The following is a 15,793-nucleotide window of genomic DNA, read 5'->3' as shown; positions in this document are numbered from 1 at the left end:
GCGCAGCACCCGTGGCGTTACGTGATCTCTCCGGACGTGGAGTGCTCCACGGTTCTGGAGGGTAAAGCGTGCATCATCAGCGCGCTCCTGCTCCTCTTCCTCATGGTGCTGCTTATTTTCAGCAGTTACATCCTCATCTATCTGGAGGGTCACCAAGCTGGTCACTTCTCTCAGTCCAACAGTAAAGGACGACGCACCATCCTCATCCACATGCTGCAGATCAGCCTGCACATCTTCCCCTCCTTCATCATTATCTCCCGCGTGCACCAGGTGCTCGTCATTGCGGTCATCACGTTCCTGATCTTCAGCATCTCGCAGTTTCTCAGTCCGGTGGTCTACGGCCTGCGATGCAAGCAGCTCAACAAGGAACTCCCGCGATTCTTCCCTCGCTGCTTTAACAAACGCGTGGCCCTGGAGCCTGGAGCGAGCGTGGAACATCGTGGGAGTACCGGGACAGTCACCAGCACCTCAGGAGGACTGAGCAGCACCAGAACCAGCCACAGCACGGGTACCGTTACTGTCCACATGTCTGACGGCGAGTGGGACGACGAGAACAAACGCCACATCGGCAACCATGAGGAAAGTACAGAGTGAAAATGTAGCGGCCTCGTCAACAGGAAGTGACACGCAGAATTTTGAGAACTTTCCCAAACCAGTCTTGCATTCACACACGTGAGTGAACAGGACTGATGGGTTTGTCAGATTGAGCCACTAGTCGTCTACTGTACTTACCCTCAAAAAACCCTAAAAAATCTCGTATGGAAAAAAACGCAGCGCACAAAAACGTCATTTACAGGAAGTCTATTTCACGTCACATCAAGTGCTTCATGTTCATCACCGTCAAAATTGCCAACCAATAAAAACGCAGAGGGGCGGGGCTGACGGCTTTCCGTAACCAACACAGTCTGCTAATTACGAAGTAGTTGATTCGCAATGCTATTTTACATTTGGGGGAAAAAAGCAAAGGGGCTAACATTAGCACGGATTAACGTGATGAAGGGAACACGTCTGCAGCTAAAGCCTTCGTCTGGTATCCGTTAGCACAGCGACACGTGGTTAGACCCACAGAGTAACGCTACGCCACTATGACAGAAAAAACATGGATTTTACTGTAATTACTGTAAATAGTTTATTTATGAGAATAACTGTGACGCCTGTATTGTGCTGTTTGTATTCCGCAAAGTAGCGCTGCGTCCTGTGCTTCAGCTTTACGCACAGTATACGTGTTTGTGTGAGGTCGTGCTAACACGCTAACACGCTAACACGCTAACGTGGTCGTTTGTACTAGAATGAGGACGTGATATGTGTTATGTTTTATATTATATACGCAATTACTGACAAACTGTCCATCAGTGGAAATGATAATAATATATTGGCACAAATTACAGCTTTATAGCGTCCATGTTCTTTATAAAACTGCTTTTCGAGTTTAACGTTTACGCGTGATTTCCCTCACCTTACTCCTGATGCATCGTTTACAGAATTTACAGAAATTTTATTTATTCGTTGTTATTTATGACTGAGCGGAGATTCCCAACTTTTTTACAGAACTGACCTGACCTGAGCTTTAATACAGTATACACGCACAATCTATGTCATTATTAACCGACTGTCTGTTTGGTTTTTTTAGTATTGGCACCCCTAATGCAGTTCCACCAAAGACGGAAATCCGTTGATCCGGATTATTCTTCAGTCTTATTTCTGCTGTTAACTAAGAAAGCAGGTGGAGTTTGTAACGTGTGTGTACATGCAGACGTGTCGTGGAATGAATTTAATAAAGGTTCTCTGTGATCTCTGTGGGTTCTGCTGTTTCCTTTGACCAGCGTTCTTCATCGGCTGTTTCACCAAAACAGCAATTTTATAAATCCAGTTCATGGTCAGCTTTGTAAATTTTGCACGCAACGCTACAGACTGCTATCTAGTGAATGTTTAGAGTAGGCCTGTTACGGCCGGTCGAGAGTCGGCAGCATTCGGGGTTGCCAGGTTTTAGCAAATTATCCTCCTCAAATACGATTCAAAAGCCACATAAAAGACGTGAAACCAGGCAGAAAATGCAGGTGGTAGCAAAGGGAGACACCGTGACTTACACAGAGATTTATTATGATTCATTTATTGCTATAAAACTAGATCTTTGGCAACCCTGTCATTAACTGCTCTGACCGCTGCTCCTCCACCTGCACGTGGGGCAGCAGGATTCCCGCCCCAGCGGGCCTCTGTTTATTAGTGTGTGTACCAGTTCCCGTGTAATTCTGTAAAACATCTCACAGTTCTGACTTTAATCTCACGATATAAACATCCACATGACACAGTACCTGAAATGTGACTAACTTCAGGTAAGGAGTGTGCACTAGCGTCTGGTTTTCCTTGTCTTGACTAGCTGATGAGTGTTGCTCTTACCGTATATAACATATTTATAGAGAACGATTGATAATTTGTTGGTACATTCTTTGTAACACAATAAATGACATGCGGACATGTAAATGTTAAGAGAAATAAAGTCAGAATTGTGAGACGCAAACTCGTAATTGCGAGAAATAAAGTCAGAATTGCGAGATATTAAATGGCAATGAGCTTTTTGATATTTTTTGCTCCATGTTTGACCACCAGGTGTAATAATAACTCCACAGAGCTAAATGGGGCAGTGAGCACACCGCATTACGACTGATCTAGAAAAGTAAAAAAAGCAGATCCGCCCATGCAGAGAGTCGGGCGTTAAACGAGTGTGTGAGAAAAAAAAGCGAAAGAGAGAGCTGATGTAAGACGAGGAGGAGTGTGAGGTGACGTGATGAGTTTAACTCACGCTTCAGGACACTCTATAAATAAGACGACCTAAAGCGGTCCTACTAGTATTAGTGCCAGCAAAGAAAAAACAAAAAAAACCTGCTTGTGGATTTTAAACCAAATTATAATGAAATGATTTTTTAAATTTGCTCTGGAGAATAAAAAAGTCATTCTTTTTTAGGCAAAATATTGAAATTATTCTTATTTCTATGTTTTTTTTCTTCTTCTCTGTCTCAAGCATGAAGTGAAAGTTCGATAAATCACGCCGGTCGATCCGAATCGTGAGTCACAGCCCGACAGATTTAGCACGCGATGCTAAACTGGAGATTATAAGCTTCGATATCTTGTTAGCCGCATTAGCCTCGGAGCATCGGTGTTAAACTAAAGCAACAAGAAATGTGTTGGGATTTCAGATTTCTTCCTTTAAGAATAAACTGAACGCAAACAGACGTTCATCCGAATCGTTAAATACAGGTTTATATTTATGAGAAGTGCAGCGGAGTGTTTAGTGAACGTGATCGGGGTTAATCGGCTTTGAGACCTGAATCCATTTTAGTCCCTGTTCAGATAAACAGAGCGAGCGATAGAGAGAGAGAGAGAGAGAGAGAGAGAAGATGGACTACAGATAAACAGACAGAAAGCTAAACCTCTTGATTTCTGAAGGCAGAGATTTTACACGTTTTTTCCCCCTACAGTTATTTTACTCTGAACCCACCTGAGATATCTTCTTAACTTGTTTTTTTTTGTTGTCAAAAGGTAAATGTTTATCTTTTGCCTTTGAAAAATGATTAACGATGAATGATTTCGTGTGTTTTACAACTCAGTGAATAAAGAAATCTGAAATAGTGATATCGTTCATTTTTAAACCAAACGTGTATGAATAGAATCATCTCACAAAAATGTGTAGGATTTTAAATGAGTTTTTAAAAGAAACGAAATGCTGAAATCCGTGATATCGCGCACATATCGTATTGTTTCAATCCCAAAAATACATCATAATATATATATATATCATAAAATTATTACTCATATGAAATCTTTTGGTCTGACAATATCTCATGCTGAGTTTCCTTTCAACCCTGCTCACATATAATAATAATAATAATAATAATAATAATAATAATAATGATAATAATGATAATAATAATAATAACAATAATAATATTTATTGTCTTTCTGGCACTTCACTAAAGAGTCATTTATCCTGAGTCTCTGTCCAGCGTTTGGCCAAATTTAGCTAGGCTTTAAAGCTTCTTACGGGAGAACCCTCTTATGAGGTCTCTTCCCTGAATAGTGCACAGGTACAGACCGCACAAAGGGACTTAAGCCGAAATCCCTGGCGGGTATTTAATTCTAAATGAGTAATTACGGTGTCTTTTGGTCGTGCGTCAGAGCGGCTCATTCGGATTTCAGCATCTGAGCGAGTCACACACAAACACACGAACACGAAAACTCTGGAGCTCTGGAGATTTTTTTCCCCCGTGGAGATTAAAGTTTAAGTTAAACAGCCAAAATGTGTGACATGAGCGCTCTCGATAACCTGGTGGCCAACACGGCTTACCTGAAAGCTCAAGGCGGAGACGAGAAGGAGCTGCGGAAAAGACGCCAGAGTCTCGCCCTTCCCAAACCGGAGAAATGCGAAACCATCCGGGCGTCTGTGGGACAGGACTTCGAATCCCTGTGTGAACTCCAGCCCATCGGGAAGAAGTTATTCAGACAACATCTGAACGAGACGCCCGAGTACGCCGTCGCCGCAGAGTTCCTGGACGAGCTGAACGATTGGGAACTGGCTGAAGGCGCCGCCAAGGACAAAGCATGCACCAACATCATCAACCAATTCTGCAAGGAAGGATCCAAGAGCTTCCTGTCCTGTCTGACCGGAGAAGCTCTGGAGAAGTGCAAAGCGGTGACGGAGAAAGATTTCGAAGTGGTGATGACGGGGAAAGTGAAAGAGGCCGTCAGAGAGTTCCTCAAAGGCAAGCCGTTCACGGAGTACACGCTGAGCCCGCTCTTCGACAAGTTCCTACAGTGGAAGGAGTACGAGAAGCAGCCCATCACCGAGAAATACTTCTACGAGTTCAGGACGCTCGGGAAAGGCGGATTCGGGGAGGTAAGGTGCCGTGATCGAGTCACACGATCCTGCTGGAAGTTCTTTGGAGGGTTATGGGTTCTTAGGTTTCTATGGGAGAGCCCACTGATGGAGAAATGCTTGGTTGTTGGGTGGTTCTTCATGACATTACAATTACAGGTTCCTCCAGACAGGCAGGCTGAAGAACCTTCAGACCACAAGTGTGTCCTACAACGGCACAGATTTTTGGTTAGAAATTGTGACCAGGTTCAGAATTGCTCTATTCTATAGAAAGATTTATGGAGAAATCCACACACCTTTAAAAAAAAAAACGTCTCTGTTAGAGTATTTATTATCGTTTGCTTTTGAGAAACGTTGAAGATCTTAATACAGCGTTTGAAATTATATAGTTATTGCCAGAAATCACAAGTCAAAAATGCCACAAATGTTTGTTCCAGGTTTGTGCGGTGCAGGTGAGGAACACGGGTCAGATGTACGCCTGCAAGAAGCTGTGCAAGAAGCGTCTGAAGAAGAAGCAGGGTGAGAAAATGGCCCTGCTGGAGAAGAGGATCCTGGAGAAGGTGAACAGCCCGTTCATCGTCAGCCTGGCGTACGCCTTCGAGACCAAATCCCACCTGTGTTTGGTGATGACGCTGATGAACGGCGGCGATCTGAAGTACCACATCTACAACATCGGCGAGAAAGGCATCGAGATGGACCGGATCGTTTATTACACCGCTCAGATCACTACGGGAATGATGCATCTACACGCCATGGACATCGTGTATCGAGATATGAAGCCGGAGAACGTTCTGCTGGACAGCCAGGGCCAGTGCCGACTCTCGGATCTCGGCCTCGCCATCGAGCTTCCTGCCGGAAAAACCACCACTCAGAAGGTCAGAGTGCAAATCTTTAAATCTGCTGCATCAGGATGCTAATGTTGTTCTCTAAACCTGTTGGTGAGGAGTTTCAGGTTAAAAATAACCCCCTAATATTGGTGAGATCTTTATTTAAAGCATTTATTTAATTATAGAATCTGTAGTGATGGGGGGGAGAAGGGGGGGAAGGGGGGGTTGTAACATGGAAACATCCACACCTATGAAAAGTTTGGAATATTCCACACGTCACGTGTTCAACAGGAAGTTGCATCATCCGAATTTTCTGAAGATCAGGGGAAGAAGAAAAGTAAGTATCTCTCCTTCTGAATAATGAGGTCACGGCAAAAGTACAATCCTGTTACACAAACTACAGACTGAAAACAAATATCTAGCATAAACAAAACAAAAAAAGAAAAAGACGCTAGTTAACCACATTTTGTGTATGTATGTGATTTATATGCTAATTCTATGCTAGCACTTTTTTTTTTTAAATAACTAGCTGCACTTTTCTTTGGTTCAATGTTGACAAATAATTTCAAAATAATAAATAAATAAATAAATAAATAATGCTTTAAAACCATGTAATTATTTAAGACGTATTTCAGGACTAAATGGCGCCGCGATCACAGGAATCAGAGTTAAAGTTTAAAAGACGTGTTAGTAATCATCGGTGGGGGTATGGACTCCGTCTGGCTGTCTGAGATTTCTACAATCAGGATGAAAATATTTCACGTGTTTGCGGTGATGTAATTTACACTCCATGACTATCAGCGCTACTACAAACATTTTAAACTCTAGTGTAAAGCGCTACAGGTTCCTCAGAGTTCAAACTGAATCCTCACACCTAACAGGTGTAACATCCGCAATTAACAGGACTTACGTCGCCTACGTGACCTCTAACGACCTCTAACGACCCCTCATGGAATACACACACTGTGCCGCACTCCACCGACGCCCTCATATACACACTCACGGAAAGGTTTTACTGATCCACTACAGACGTCTCGCATCGTTGTCGCTTACTGAGTTCAGAACAATCCAGAAAATCTTTCGCGCCTTGACCTGTGGAGATTCTGTTAAAAAATAAAGTTCAGTTTTGCGCCGAGAAAAAGATGCGAGTCGTTTAATGCGCGTTTGCGATGTCTGATAGAAAAGAAAATAATAAACTATGTAAATATTTGCAACATCAGCAGCTTAATGGCGGAAATTGAAAATTTTTCCAAAACATTTTATACATTTTCTTTTCTTTCTCTGGAGGTGACACGTGAGCAGAAAACTAGTGTAGCTTCAGGTTGTGCAGGACGCTAAAAAACTACCACAAACAACAGATTTAGCTAGCTTTACAGCAGCCAAAACTATAGCACCTTCCTCGGAAGCTAGGGTTAGGGTTAGGGTTACAGTTGGGGTTAGGGTTAGGGTTACAGTTGGGGTTAGGGTTAGGGTTAGGGTTACAGTTGGGGTTAGGGTTAGGGTTAGGGTTACAGTTGGGGCTAGGGTTAGGGTTACAGTTGGGGTTAGGGTTAGGGTTAGGGTTAGAGTTGGGGTTAGGGTTAGGGTTAGGGTTACAGTTGGGGTTAGGGTTAGAGTTAGAGTTACAGTTGGAGTTAGGGTTAGGGTTAGGGTTAGAGTTGGGGTTAGGGTTAGGGTTGGGGTTGGGGTTAGGGTTAGAGTTAGGGTTACAGTTGGAGTTAGGGTTAGGGTTAGGGTTAGAGTTGGGGTTAGGGTTGGGGTTAGGGTTAGAGTTAGGGTTACAGTTGGGGTTAGGGTTAGGGTTAGGGTTACAGTTGGAGTTAGGGTTAGGGTTAGGGTTAGAGTTGGGGGTTACAGTTGGAGTTAGGGTTGGGGTTTGGGTTAGCGGTTAGGGTTGCGGTTAGGGCTAGGGTTAGGGTTAGGGTTAGGGTTGGGGTTTGGGTTAGCGGTTAGGGTTGGGGTTTGGGTTAGGGGTTAGGGTTAGGGTTGCGGTTAGGGTTAGGGCTAGGGTTAGGGTTAGGGTTGGGGTTTGGGTTAGCGGTTAGGGTTAGGGTTGCGGTTAGGGTTAGGGTTGGGGTTAGCGGTTAGGGTTAGGGTTGCGGTTAGGGTTAGGGCTAGGGTTAGGGTTAGCGGGTTAGCAGTTAGGGTTAGGGTTAGGGTTGTGGTTAGGGTTAGGGTTAGGGCTAGGGTTAGGGTTAGGGTTGGGGTTTGGGTTAGCGGTTAGGGTTAGGGTTGCGGTTAGGGTTAGGGTTGGGGTTAGCGGTTAGGGTTAGGGTTGCGGTTAGGGTTAGGGCTAGGGTTAGGGTTAGCGGGTTAGCAGTTAGGGTTAGGGTTAGGGTTGTGGTTAGGGTTAGGGTTAGGGTTAGGGTTGGGGTTTGGGTTAGCGGTTAGGGTTAGGGTTGCGGTTAGGGTTAGGGTTGGGGTTAGCGGTTAGGGTTAGGGTTGCGGTTAGGGTTAGGGCTAGGGTTAGGGTTAGCGGGTTAGCAGTTAGGGTTAGGGTTAGGGTTGTGGTTAGGGTTAGGGTTAGGGTTGTGGTTAGGGTTAGGGTTAGGGTTAGGGTTGGGGTTTGGGTTAGCGGTTAGGGTTAGGGTTGCGGTTAGGGTTAGGGTTGGGGTTAGCGGTTAGGGTTAGGGTTGCGGTTAGGGTTAGGGCTAGGGTTAGGGTTAGCGGGTTAGCAGTTAGGGTTAGGGTTAGGGTTGTGGTTAGGGTTAGGGTTAGGGCTAGGGTTAGGGTTAGCGGTTAGGGTTAGGGTTAGGGTTAGAGTTAGAGTTACAGTTGGAGTTAGGGTTAGGGTTAGGGTTAGAGTTGGGGTTAGGGTTAGAGTTGGGGTTAGGGTTAGGGTTAGGGTTAAAGTTGGGGTTAGGGTTAGGGTTAGGGTTAGAGTTGGGGTTAGGGTTAGGGTTAGAGTTGGGGTTAGGGTTAGAGTTAGAGTTACAGTTGGGGTTAGGGTTAGAGTTGGGGTTAGGGTTAGGGAACCCTAGCTGATTAGCTGAAGCCCACATCTAAAATCATAAAAAATACATGTGACTTTTTAAGGTTGTGTTACAGATTTAAATTAGCAGCGGCGCCGCTGTCGGTCGTTGCTTAATTTCTTTAAAACCCTCCAAAAATAAAAGAGAAAAGCAACAGAACAAAATCTGAAGTCTGAGTCGCTGATTCTAAGCCACTGATTGGCTGCAGATTATGTCACATGATCACTGTGTAGTCAGGAACAACCTGAAGCGTCTGGAATGTGACTGAAAGTCTGTAAGCGCTAATATTTTTAGATCCGTCGCTCTAAAAGTGTGGTTTAGTATTTACTTAAAGTGTTGTCCTTAAAGTCAGAATTGTAACCTGGATTTTAAAAAGCGGCGCCAAAAATGACAAATCCGTCAGTTAGAGGAACACTAAGAAGAACAATAAGTGTTTAAGTGTCTAGCAAAATCCTGTTTTGTAGAAACAAAGCAACGCTAGCAAAGCTAGCATCCGATAGCGATCATTGTCACAGCCGACGTTAAACGTTAGCGCCTCGTCTTTATCGGCTACGTGACTCTTTAAGTACGGGATCAAGAGGAAGATCAGTTGTGAGCTTGTGATCAATCCAAATATATAAATATATAGAGAGCTGCTTTGCTTGTGTTTTACTGTATGTGTTTACTTTAGCATGTAGCATGTGCTACCGTCAGAGTTTTGAACAGAATCCAGAGTGATGTATAAATATAAACAGCTTTAATATATTTTGTATTCGGCTAAAGCGAGAGCGTGTTTCAGCTTCAGTCTGTAAGCTCATTTAGCCGGAGTTTTCTCCAGAAACCTGATCCTCTTACTTAAGACGACTTAACACAAATCTGGCTCTGAGCAGTGTGTGTGTGTGTGTGTGTGTGTGTGTGTGTGTGTGAGAGAGAGATGTAAATGCACACAAAGCTCATGTTAAATTGCTAATTGATTAAGATTCTTGCGCGTGGCGCCGTCGCTGCCGTTAAGTGCGAGAGGAGGAAGAGGATAATGTATGGATTCGCTCAATAATTTGAGTCTTTGAGTGTTGAATGCAGATGAGAAAAGAATTAAAATGACGACTTTGCAAATTGCATTCTAATGAATAAATAAATAAATAAAAGAGTCTTTATCCTAGCCTTGGCGTTGCTGATGGTTTCACGCTCCGTCGCTGTGGATTGGCGCTCGACTCCTGACAGGCAGCTCGGGATTACAGTTAAACCAGTTACGCCTCTTCTCTGAGGCATACGAAGATACGAGGCGGAGGTCAGGGATGAGTCGTAACCCTTACATAAAGAGCGGGTCAGAGGTCAAAGTTCAAGTCTTTTCGTGCCAGCTAATGAACTGAAATGACCTGGACTGATCTCATCTCATCTCTCAGTGTACTTCCTGTTATAATCTGCTGTTCTGTAGCTGTATGGAATGGAACGCGATTGCACTTATGTTGTTTAATGATGTAAACAGACAAACAAACAAACAAATAAATAAACTTTGGAGTTTAGTGGGAAAATGCCGACTGACAGGAAGAGATAGAGCGCCTGATGTAGATCATTTTTTATAAGAGGACCTTGCGATCTTTCGATTTTCCGCAGATTCGGGCCGAGACGCGTCACGTGACGTCATCAGCCGCGGCCCTCTCCGATTCTCGCGCGTCGAACACGAGTACAGTTAAAAGATCAACAAAATTACCGACAAACATCGCCGCGAAACAATTTTGAATTTCTCAGTTGCGATTTCGCCGATTCGAATAGCGTTCCGCAAATACGGCACAAAAAACTCCGCTGCGTCGCACGTTAAAAAAAAAACCTCCAAAATGAAGCATTTTTGTCCGAACAGACTGATCAAAGATTTTTTTAAATAAATGACCAAATGTATGTTCTGTACATTGTCCATTGTGTTGATTTTGTTGTCCAGATCTGGCAACCCTGGTCTTTTCTCACATCTAACAGAGGACTTCAACACATTATGCAAAAAGTTCTGTGACATTTCCGGTAAAGAAACAGCCGCAGTGGAGCACAGGAATGAGGAGCGCAGTGTGAACGCACACTTCTGTAGGAAGCAGGCGTGTTATTATCCGTCTTTTCCCTGAACCCTATTAACTCTGCAGCTGACTTTTAACCCGCAGTCTGCGCCTCACACAGAGCATCTATTATTATTATTATTAGTATTATTATTATGATTATTATCCCAGGGCAGATGATGACCTGCAGCGTCAGTAAACGGAACACTATTGTCAGACACAGTGTGAGTGCATGATGTATAGTACATCTGACCCCGAGAACCCCGACCTCACGCTGTGGGGGAAATGTACATTTATTTCAGAAAAACCTGCTTTTCTTTTTGAAGAATAGATTTTGATTGCATCTGCTGTCCTGTGATTCGTAAATCCACTTCTTATCTTGATGCGTGAATTTCTCTTTTTATCTCTTTAGCCTACGTTAGGATTTATTTACAGTATGACAGCCTGCGGCGTTTAAAACCTAATACTGTGTAATCTCTCTCATCTGTCCTGAAAAACAAATAGACAATATAGAGGAAAAGTACACAGGGAAAGAGTTTACATCCTTCATTCTAATCTCTCTCTCTCTGTCTCTCTGTCTCTGTCTCTCTCTCTGTCTCTCTCTCTCTCTCTCTCTGTCTCTCTCTATCTCTGTCTCTCTCTCTCTCTCTCTCTCTCTGTCTTTCTCTCTGTCTCTCTCTCTCTCTGTCTCTCTCTCTGTCTCTGTCTCTCTCTCTCTCTCTGTCTTTCTCTCTGTCTCTCTCTCTCTGTCTCTCTCTCTCTCTGTCTCTCTCTCTCTCTGTCTTTCTCTCTGTCTCTCTCTCTCTCTCTGTCTTTCTCTCTGTCTCTCTCTCTCTGTCTCTCTCTCTCTCTGTCTCTCTCTCTCTCTGTCTTTCTCTCTGTCTCTCTCTCTGTCTCTCTCTCTCTTTCTGTCTCTCTCTCTCTCTGTCTTTCTCTCTTTCTTTCTCTCTCTCTCTCTGTCTCTCTCTTTCTCTCTGTCTCTCTCTCTCTCTGTCTCTCTCTCTCTCTATGTATGTCTCTCTCTCTCTCTCTGTCTCTGTCTGTCTCTGTCTGTCTCTGTCTCTCGCTCTCTCTCTGTCTCTCTCTCTCTCTCTCTCTGTCTCTCTCTGTCTCTCTCTCTCTCTCTGTCTCTCTCTGTCTCTCTCTCTCTCTGTCTCTCTCTGTCTCTCTGTCTCTCTCTCTGTCTCTCTCTGTCTCTCTCTCTGTCTCTCTCTGTCTCTCTCTCTGTCTCTCTCTCTCTCTCAGGCCGGGACCGGAGCGTACATGGCTCCTGAGATCCTGACCGACACGCCGTACAGGACGTCGGTGGACTGGTGGTCTCTGGGGGTCAGTATTTATGAGATGGTGGCCGGCTACACGCCGTTCAAGGGCCCCGACGGCAAAAAAGAGAAAGTGGACAAAGACGAAGTAAAACGTCGCATCATCAACGAAGAGCCGGTTTTTGAGCACAAAAACTTCGATCCTCTCACCACAGACATCATCCTGCAGTTCCTGAAGAAGAAGGTGGACGAACGCCTCGGCTGCAAGTAAGACACGACGTCCAGGATCACTGCAAGCTGAGAGACATGTTTATAATTATTATGGGTTTTTTTATCCAGTGAAAATGAGCAGGTTTCAATTTAATGAGCAGGTTTCAGGCCCGGGGTCGTATGAGCCTGGAAACAGAGACGTTTTCACACCAGTCAGACCCTGGGTTAGGGTTAGGGTTAAACACTCTACTGGTAGTTTGTTGCCTTCTATTGGTGGCATGTTATGTCTAGTGGATACCATTAAGGACTAATAATGGTAATGGTTATTTTTTTTAATGGTTAGCTGGCAATAACCTGAATGAAAAAGAGAACGGGTCTAAAAGAGCTCTTTAAGTGCACGTAGAAACATCGCAGATTGTTATTGGTGTTCATTCAGAATTCACTCGAATACACGAGTACATTTTTGTTCAGTCCATTTCCCAAAAGTTCCCCGTCCAGAGTCAAACACGGGAACGAGTAAACATGAACACCTTCAGCGAGTTTACCGTCAACAACAGACGTCGCAGCCACTGATTCCACCGTGTTCCACCAAGAACCGCCTACTTTCATAGAAAAAGGAAGTCGGAGATCTTTTCCTGCATCCTGTCAGCAAATTACTTTTAATAACTGTTAATAACTTTTAAAGACAGGATTATGTTTATCATTCTAGTGACTATATCTTGCTCCAAAAAAGCTCATCGTGTTGCAGTTTTCAGAAGTTTTTCACCCGCTGGAATCAGAAAGCAGTCATTAAGATCCTGAAGCTTGTGACCAGAAAAGTGTACAAATGATATAGCCTGTGGGCGGAGCTTCTGAGGATGAGTTTGTAGAATTTTTTTAAAAGATACATATAACCCTGAGTATAAAATTTTGTATAAACCAGTGGGGCAGTATGGGGCTTAAACGTAGATGGAACTGGGAAAATTGGGAGCTGAGAATACACACTTGACCCATTTATTGTTATTTAGATTGAATCCTAACGCTGTGTGTTTCCACAGAGGTGAAGACCCCCGGAAGCATGAGTGGTTCAAATCGATTAATTTCCCCCGTTTAGAGGCAGGACTCATCCCTCCACCGTGGCTTCCCAAACCTAACGTCGTCTACGCTAAAGACACCGGAGACATCGCCGAGTTTTCCGACGTTAAAGGCATCGAGTTCAACGATAAGGATGAAAAGCTCTTTAAATTGTTTAGCACAGGCGCCGTTTCCATCCCCTGGCAGAAAGAGATGATCGACACCGGACTTTTCGACGAGCTTAACGACCCACACAGGAAAGAGTCTTCCGCTGGACTGGACCAGGAAAAGAAATCAGGAACGTGCACACTTCTGTGAACAGACACACACAACGCTTCTTTATTCTGAACCTAGCAGGAGCACTGAAGAACGAAAACGGCTCGCTGGTCGTATAGGACTGTAGATAGGAGTGTGTGTCGTATTGTTCCTCTCAAGCTGCGACGGTGGTTGTGTGTGTGTGTGTGTGTGTGTGTGTGGAAATTTTAAACTGTTCCTGCTGTTCTTCTCCGGTTGGTTTTGTGCAGTAGTAAACCTACTCACCAGCAGGGGGCACCAACTGAAACTGTCCATCTCAACTGAGATGCTTTTAGAAGAATAGTTTGAGTCTCCTAAAAGTAAAAGTAATGAGATTTATAGTGTGTGTTCGGTAATCGCATAGCACGGGGTCAGGATTTAATACTGAAACATGAGTATTCAGACCTCAGACGTAACTACAGACTCTACTCAGGGGTTACGCAAGAGTTACGCATAAGGGGCGGAGTCTGAGTAAAACACAGGCGTGTCCCACTTACATGGTCATTTTTATTGCGTGATATAGACTCTTCTGGACTAAAGGTCCCAATTCTGAATGTCTTGATGATATCTGACCTTCGTGTCTATAAATAGCTAATTTATATACATACCTATATATATAAAACCAGATATAATCAATATTTATATATAATTGAGATAGATGGACATTACAGTAATGTTAAGTGTAATTTCTGCTCCATGCTGACTGGTAAAAAGGATATACATAAGGGCGTGTTACATAAATCAGATATAATCCACGAGTCCACGTGTTCTGTAGAAGTGGGTCAGCGGTGTGATGATGCAGTTTGCTGTACATGTTATGTTATACTTGGTCATGTATAAACTGCGTAACAGCAAGAAGAAGGAGAAGAGAAGAAACAGAAGTCCGTTTGTTATTATAAAAATATTCAGTTTCCAGGAATCGTTGTAAGAGAGCTTTCCACAACTGCGTTCGTGTTTAATTCACTTCCATTCTGTTCTTCTAGCCAGAGCTATATCTCGTTGAAGTTCTCGCCTGGTTTCCCCCTGACGATAAGCAGGGTTGAGTGTGGTCATCACCTGGATGGGAGAAAACTAAGCTGGCAGTGGTATTAGTGAGGCCAGCAGGGGGTGCTCACCCTGTGGTCTGTGTGGAGTCTAAGGCCCCAGTATAGTGACTGGGTGCTATATAATAAAAATAGCACCATCTTTCAGACTGGGGTATAACCCCCAGGGTCCTGCCCAAATTCCCCCATTGGCCCTTCTCTATCACCCCCTAATAATCTCCATCTCTGAACTACATCACTCTCTCCTCTCCACTAAGAGCTGGTGCGTGGTGGGAGTTCTGGAGCAATATGGCTGCCCTCAAGTCATCCAGGTGGAGAATACACACTAGTGGTGGTTGAGGAGACCCCCCCCCATAGTAGGTAAAGCACTTTGAGTGTCTAGAAAAGCACTATATAACTGTAACTATTCATGATGATGAAATAAAACCGTCTAAATGTTTAGTAAATAGTGTAATAGAACAAAATACGTTATGGTTTAAAATGCTAACGTAATAATGTACATACAGTGTTAGCATGACATTTTGCATGACAGTTAGCATCCACATGGATCTGATTGTTTTGTGAATGATCACATGATTCATTGATTATAAACGAATAAAAATGCTTTTACACTTTTTTTGCGTAAGAAGTGTGAAACGTGTGGGGACATCCTTGTGTTTTTTTCTATACATGGAAATATGGACATGGCCGAGTCTTTGGGTTTATATTTACTGTAAATATGGTACTGTAGATCTGTCTTTTAGTTCATTTATGGAAATTCTGGGTGGGGTGAGGGGGCGGTGTTGAAGGCCATAAATCAGAAAATAGGCGCGTCTTTGAGTTCATGTAGAGAAAACTGGGTGGATCATTATGTTTATACTCAATCTAGAAATTTTAGATTAGATTACATGAGTTTAGATTAGATTGAACTTTATTGTCACTGAGCAGAATACATGTACAAAGCTGAATGAGTTAGAAGTGCAAAAATAGCAAGTCACATAAAGTATATATATATATATATATATATATATATATATATATATATATATATATATATATATATATATATATAGTATATGGCAAAGTGGGTGTGTTTTCGTTTATATATGGGAATGAGGGCGGGTCATTGTATTTATATGTGGGGAATATGGGTGTGGCTTCAAGTTCATGAATGAAAATAAGGGAGGTTATGCATTGTGGGTGTGTCTTTCAATGGAAGAACGTCATTGGCATTCATATATACAAATGTATTTTTGCCTTATTCG

General features: G+C 43.4%; 2 protein-coding genes across 2 annotated transcripts in view; both read left to right on the top strand.

The window, feature by feature from the left end:
• The window catches only part of LOC128624056 (probable G-protein coupled receptor 148), a 1,489-nt gene extending 895 nt beyond the window's left edge, over positions 1 to 594 (top strand). The window contains exon 1 of the mRNA XM_053651335.1: positions 1 to 594. This exon is cut by the window's left edge and continues 895 nt beyond it. Within this exon, the coding sequence (XP_053507310.1) occupies positions 1 to 594 (594 nt within the window).
• Positions 595 to 4,114: 3,520 nt separating this feature from the next.
• On the top strand, positions 4,115 to 13,530 carry grk7a (G protein-coupled receptor kinase 7a). Its single transcript, XM_053651483.1, has 4 exons — positions 4,115 to 4,891; positions 5,308 to 5,745; positions 11,936 to 12,216; positions 13,197 to 13,530. The coding sequence occupies exons 1-4, from the start codon at positions 4,295 to 4,297 to the stop codon at positions 13,528 to 13,530; spliced, it is 1,650 nt and encodes a 549-aa protein (XP_053507458.1). The 5' UTR covers positions 4,115 to 4,294.
• Positions 13,531 to 15,793: the final 2,263 nt, after the last annotated feature.

This window comes from Ictalurus furcatus, chromosome 20, assembly GCF_023375685.1.
Source record: "Ictalurus furcatus strain D&B chromosome 20, Billie_1.0, whole genome shotgun sequence".
In the NCBI taxonomy this organism is placed as follows: Eukaryota; Metazoa; Chordata; class Actinopteri; order Siluriformes; family Ictaluridae; genus Ictalurus; species Ictalurus furcatus.
Note: the sequence above shows the minus strand (reverse complement) of the source record. Positions and strands in the feature narration are given on the sequence as shown.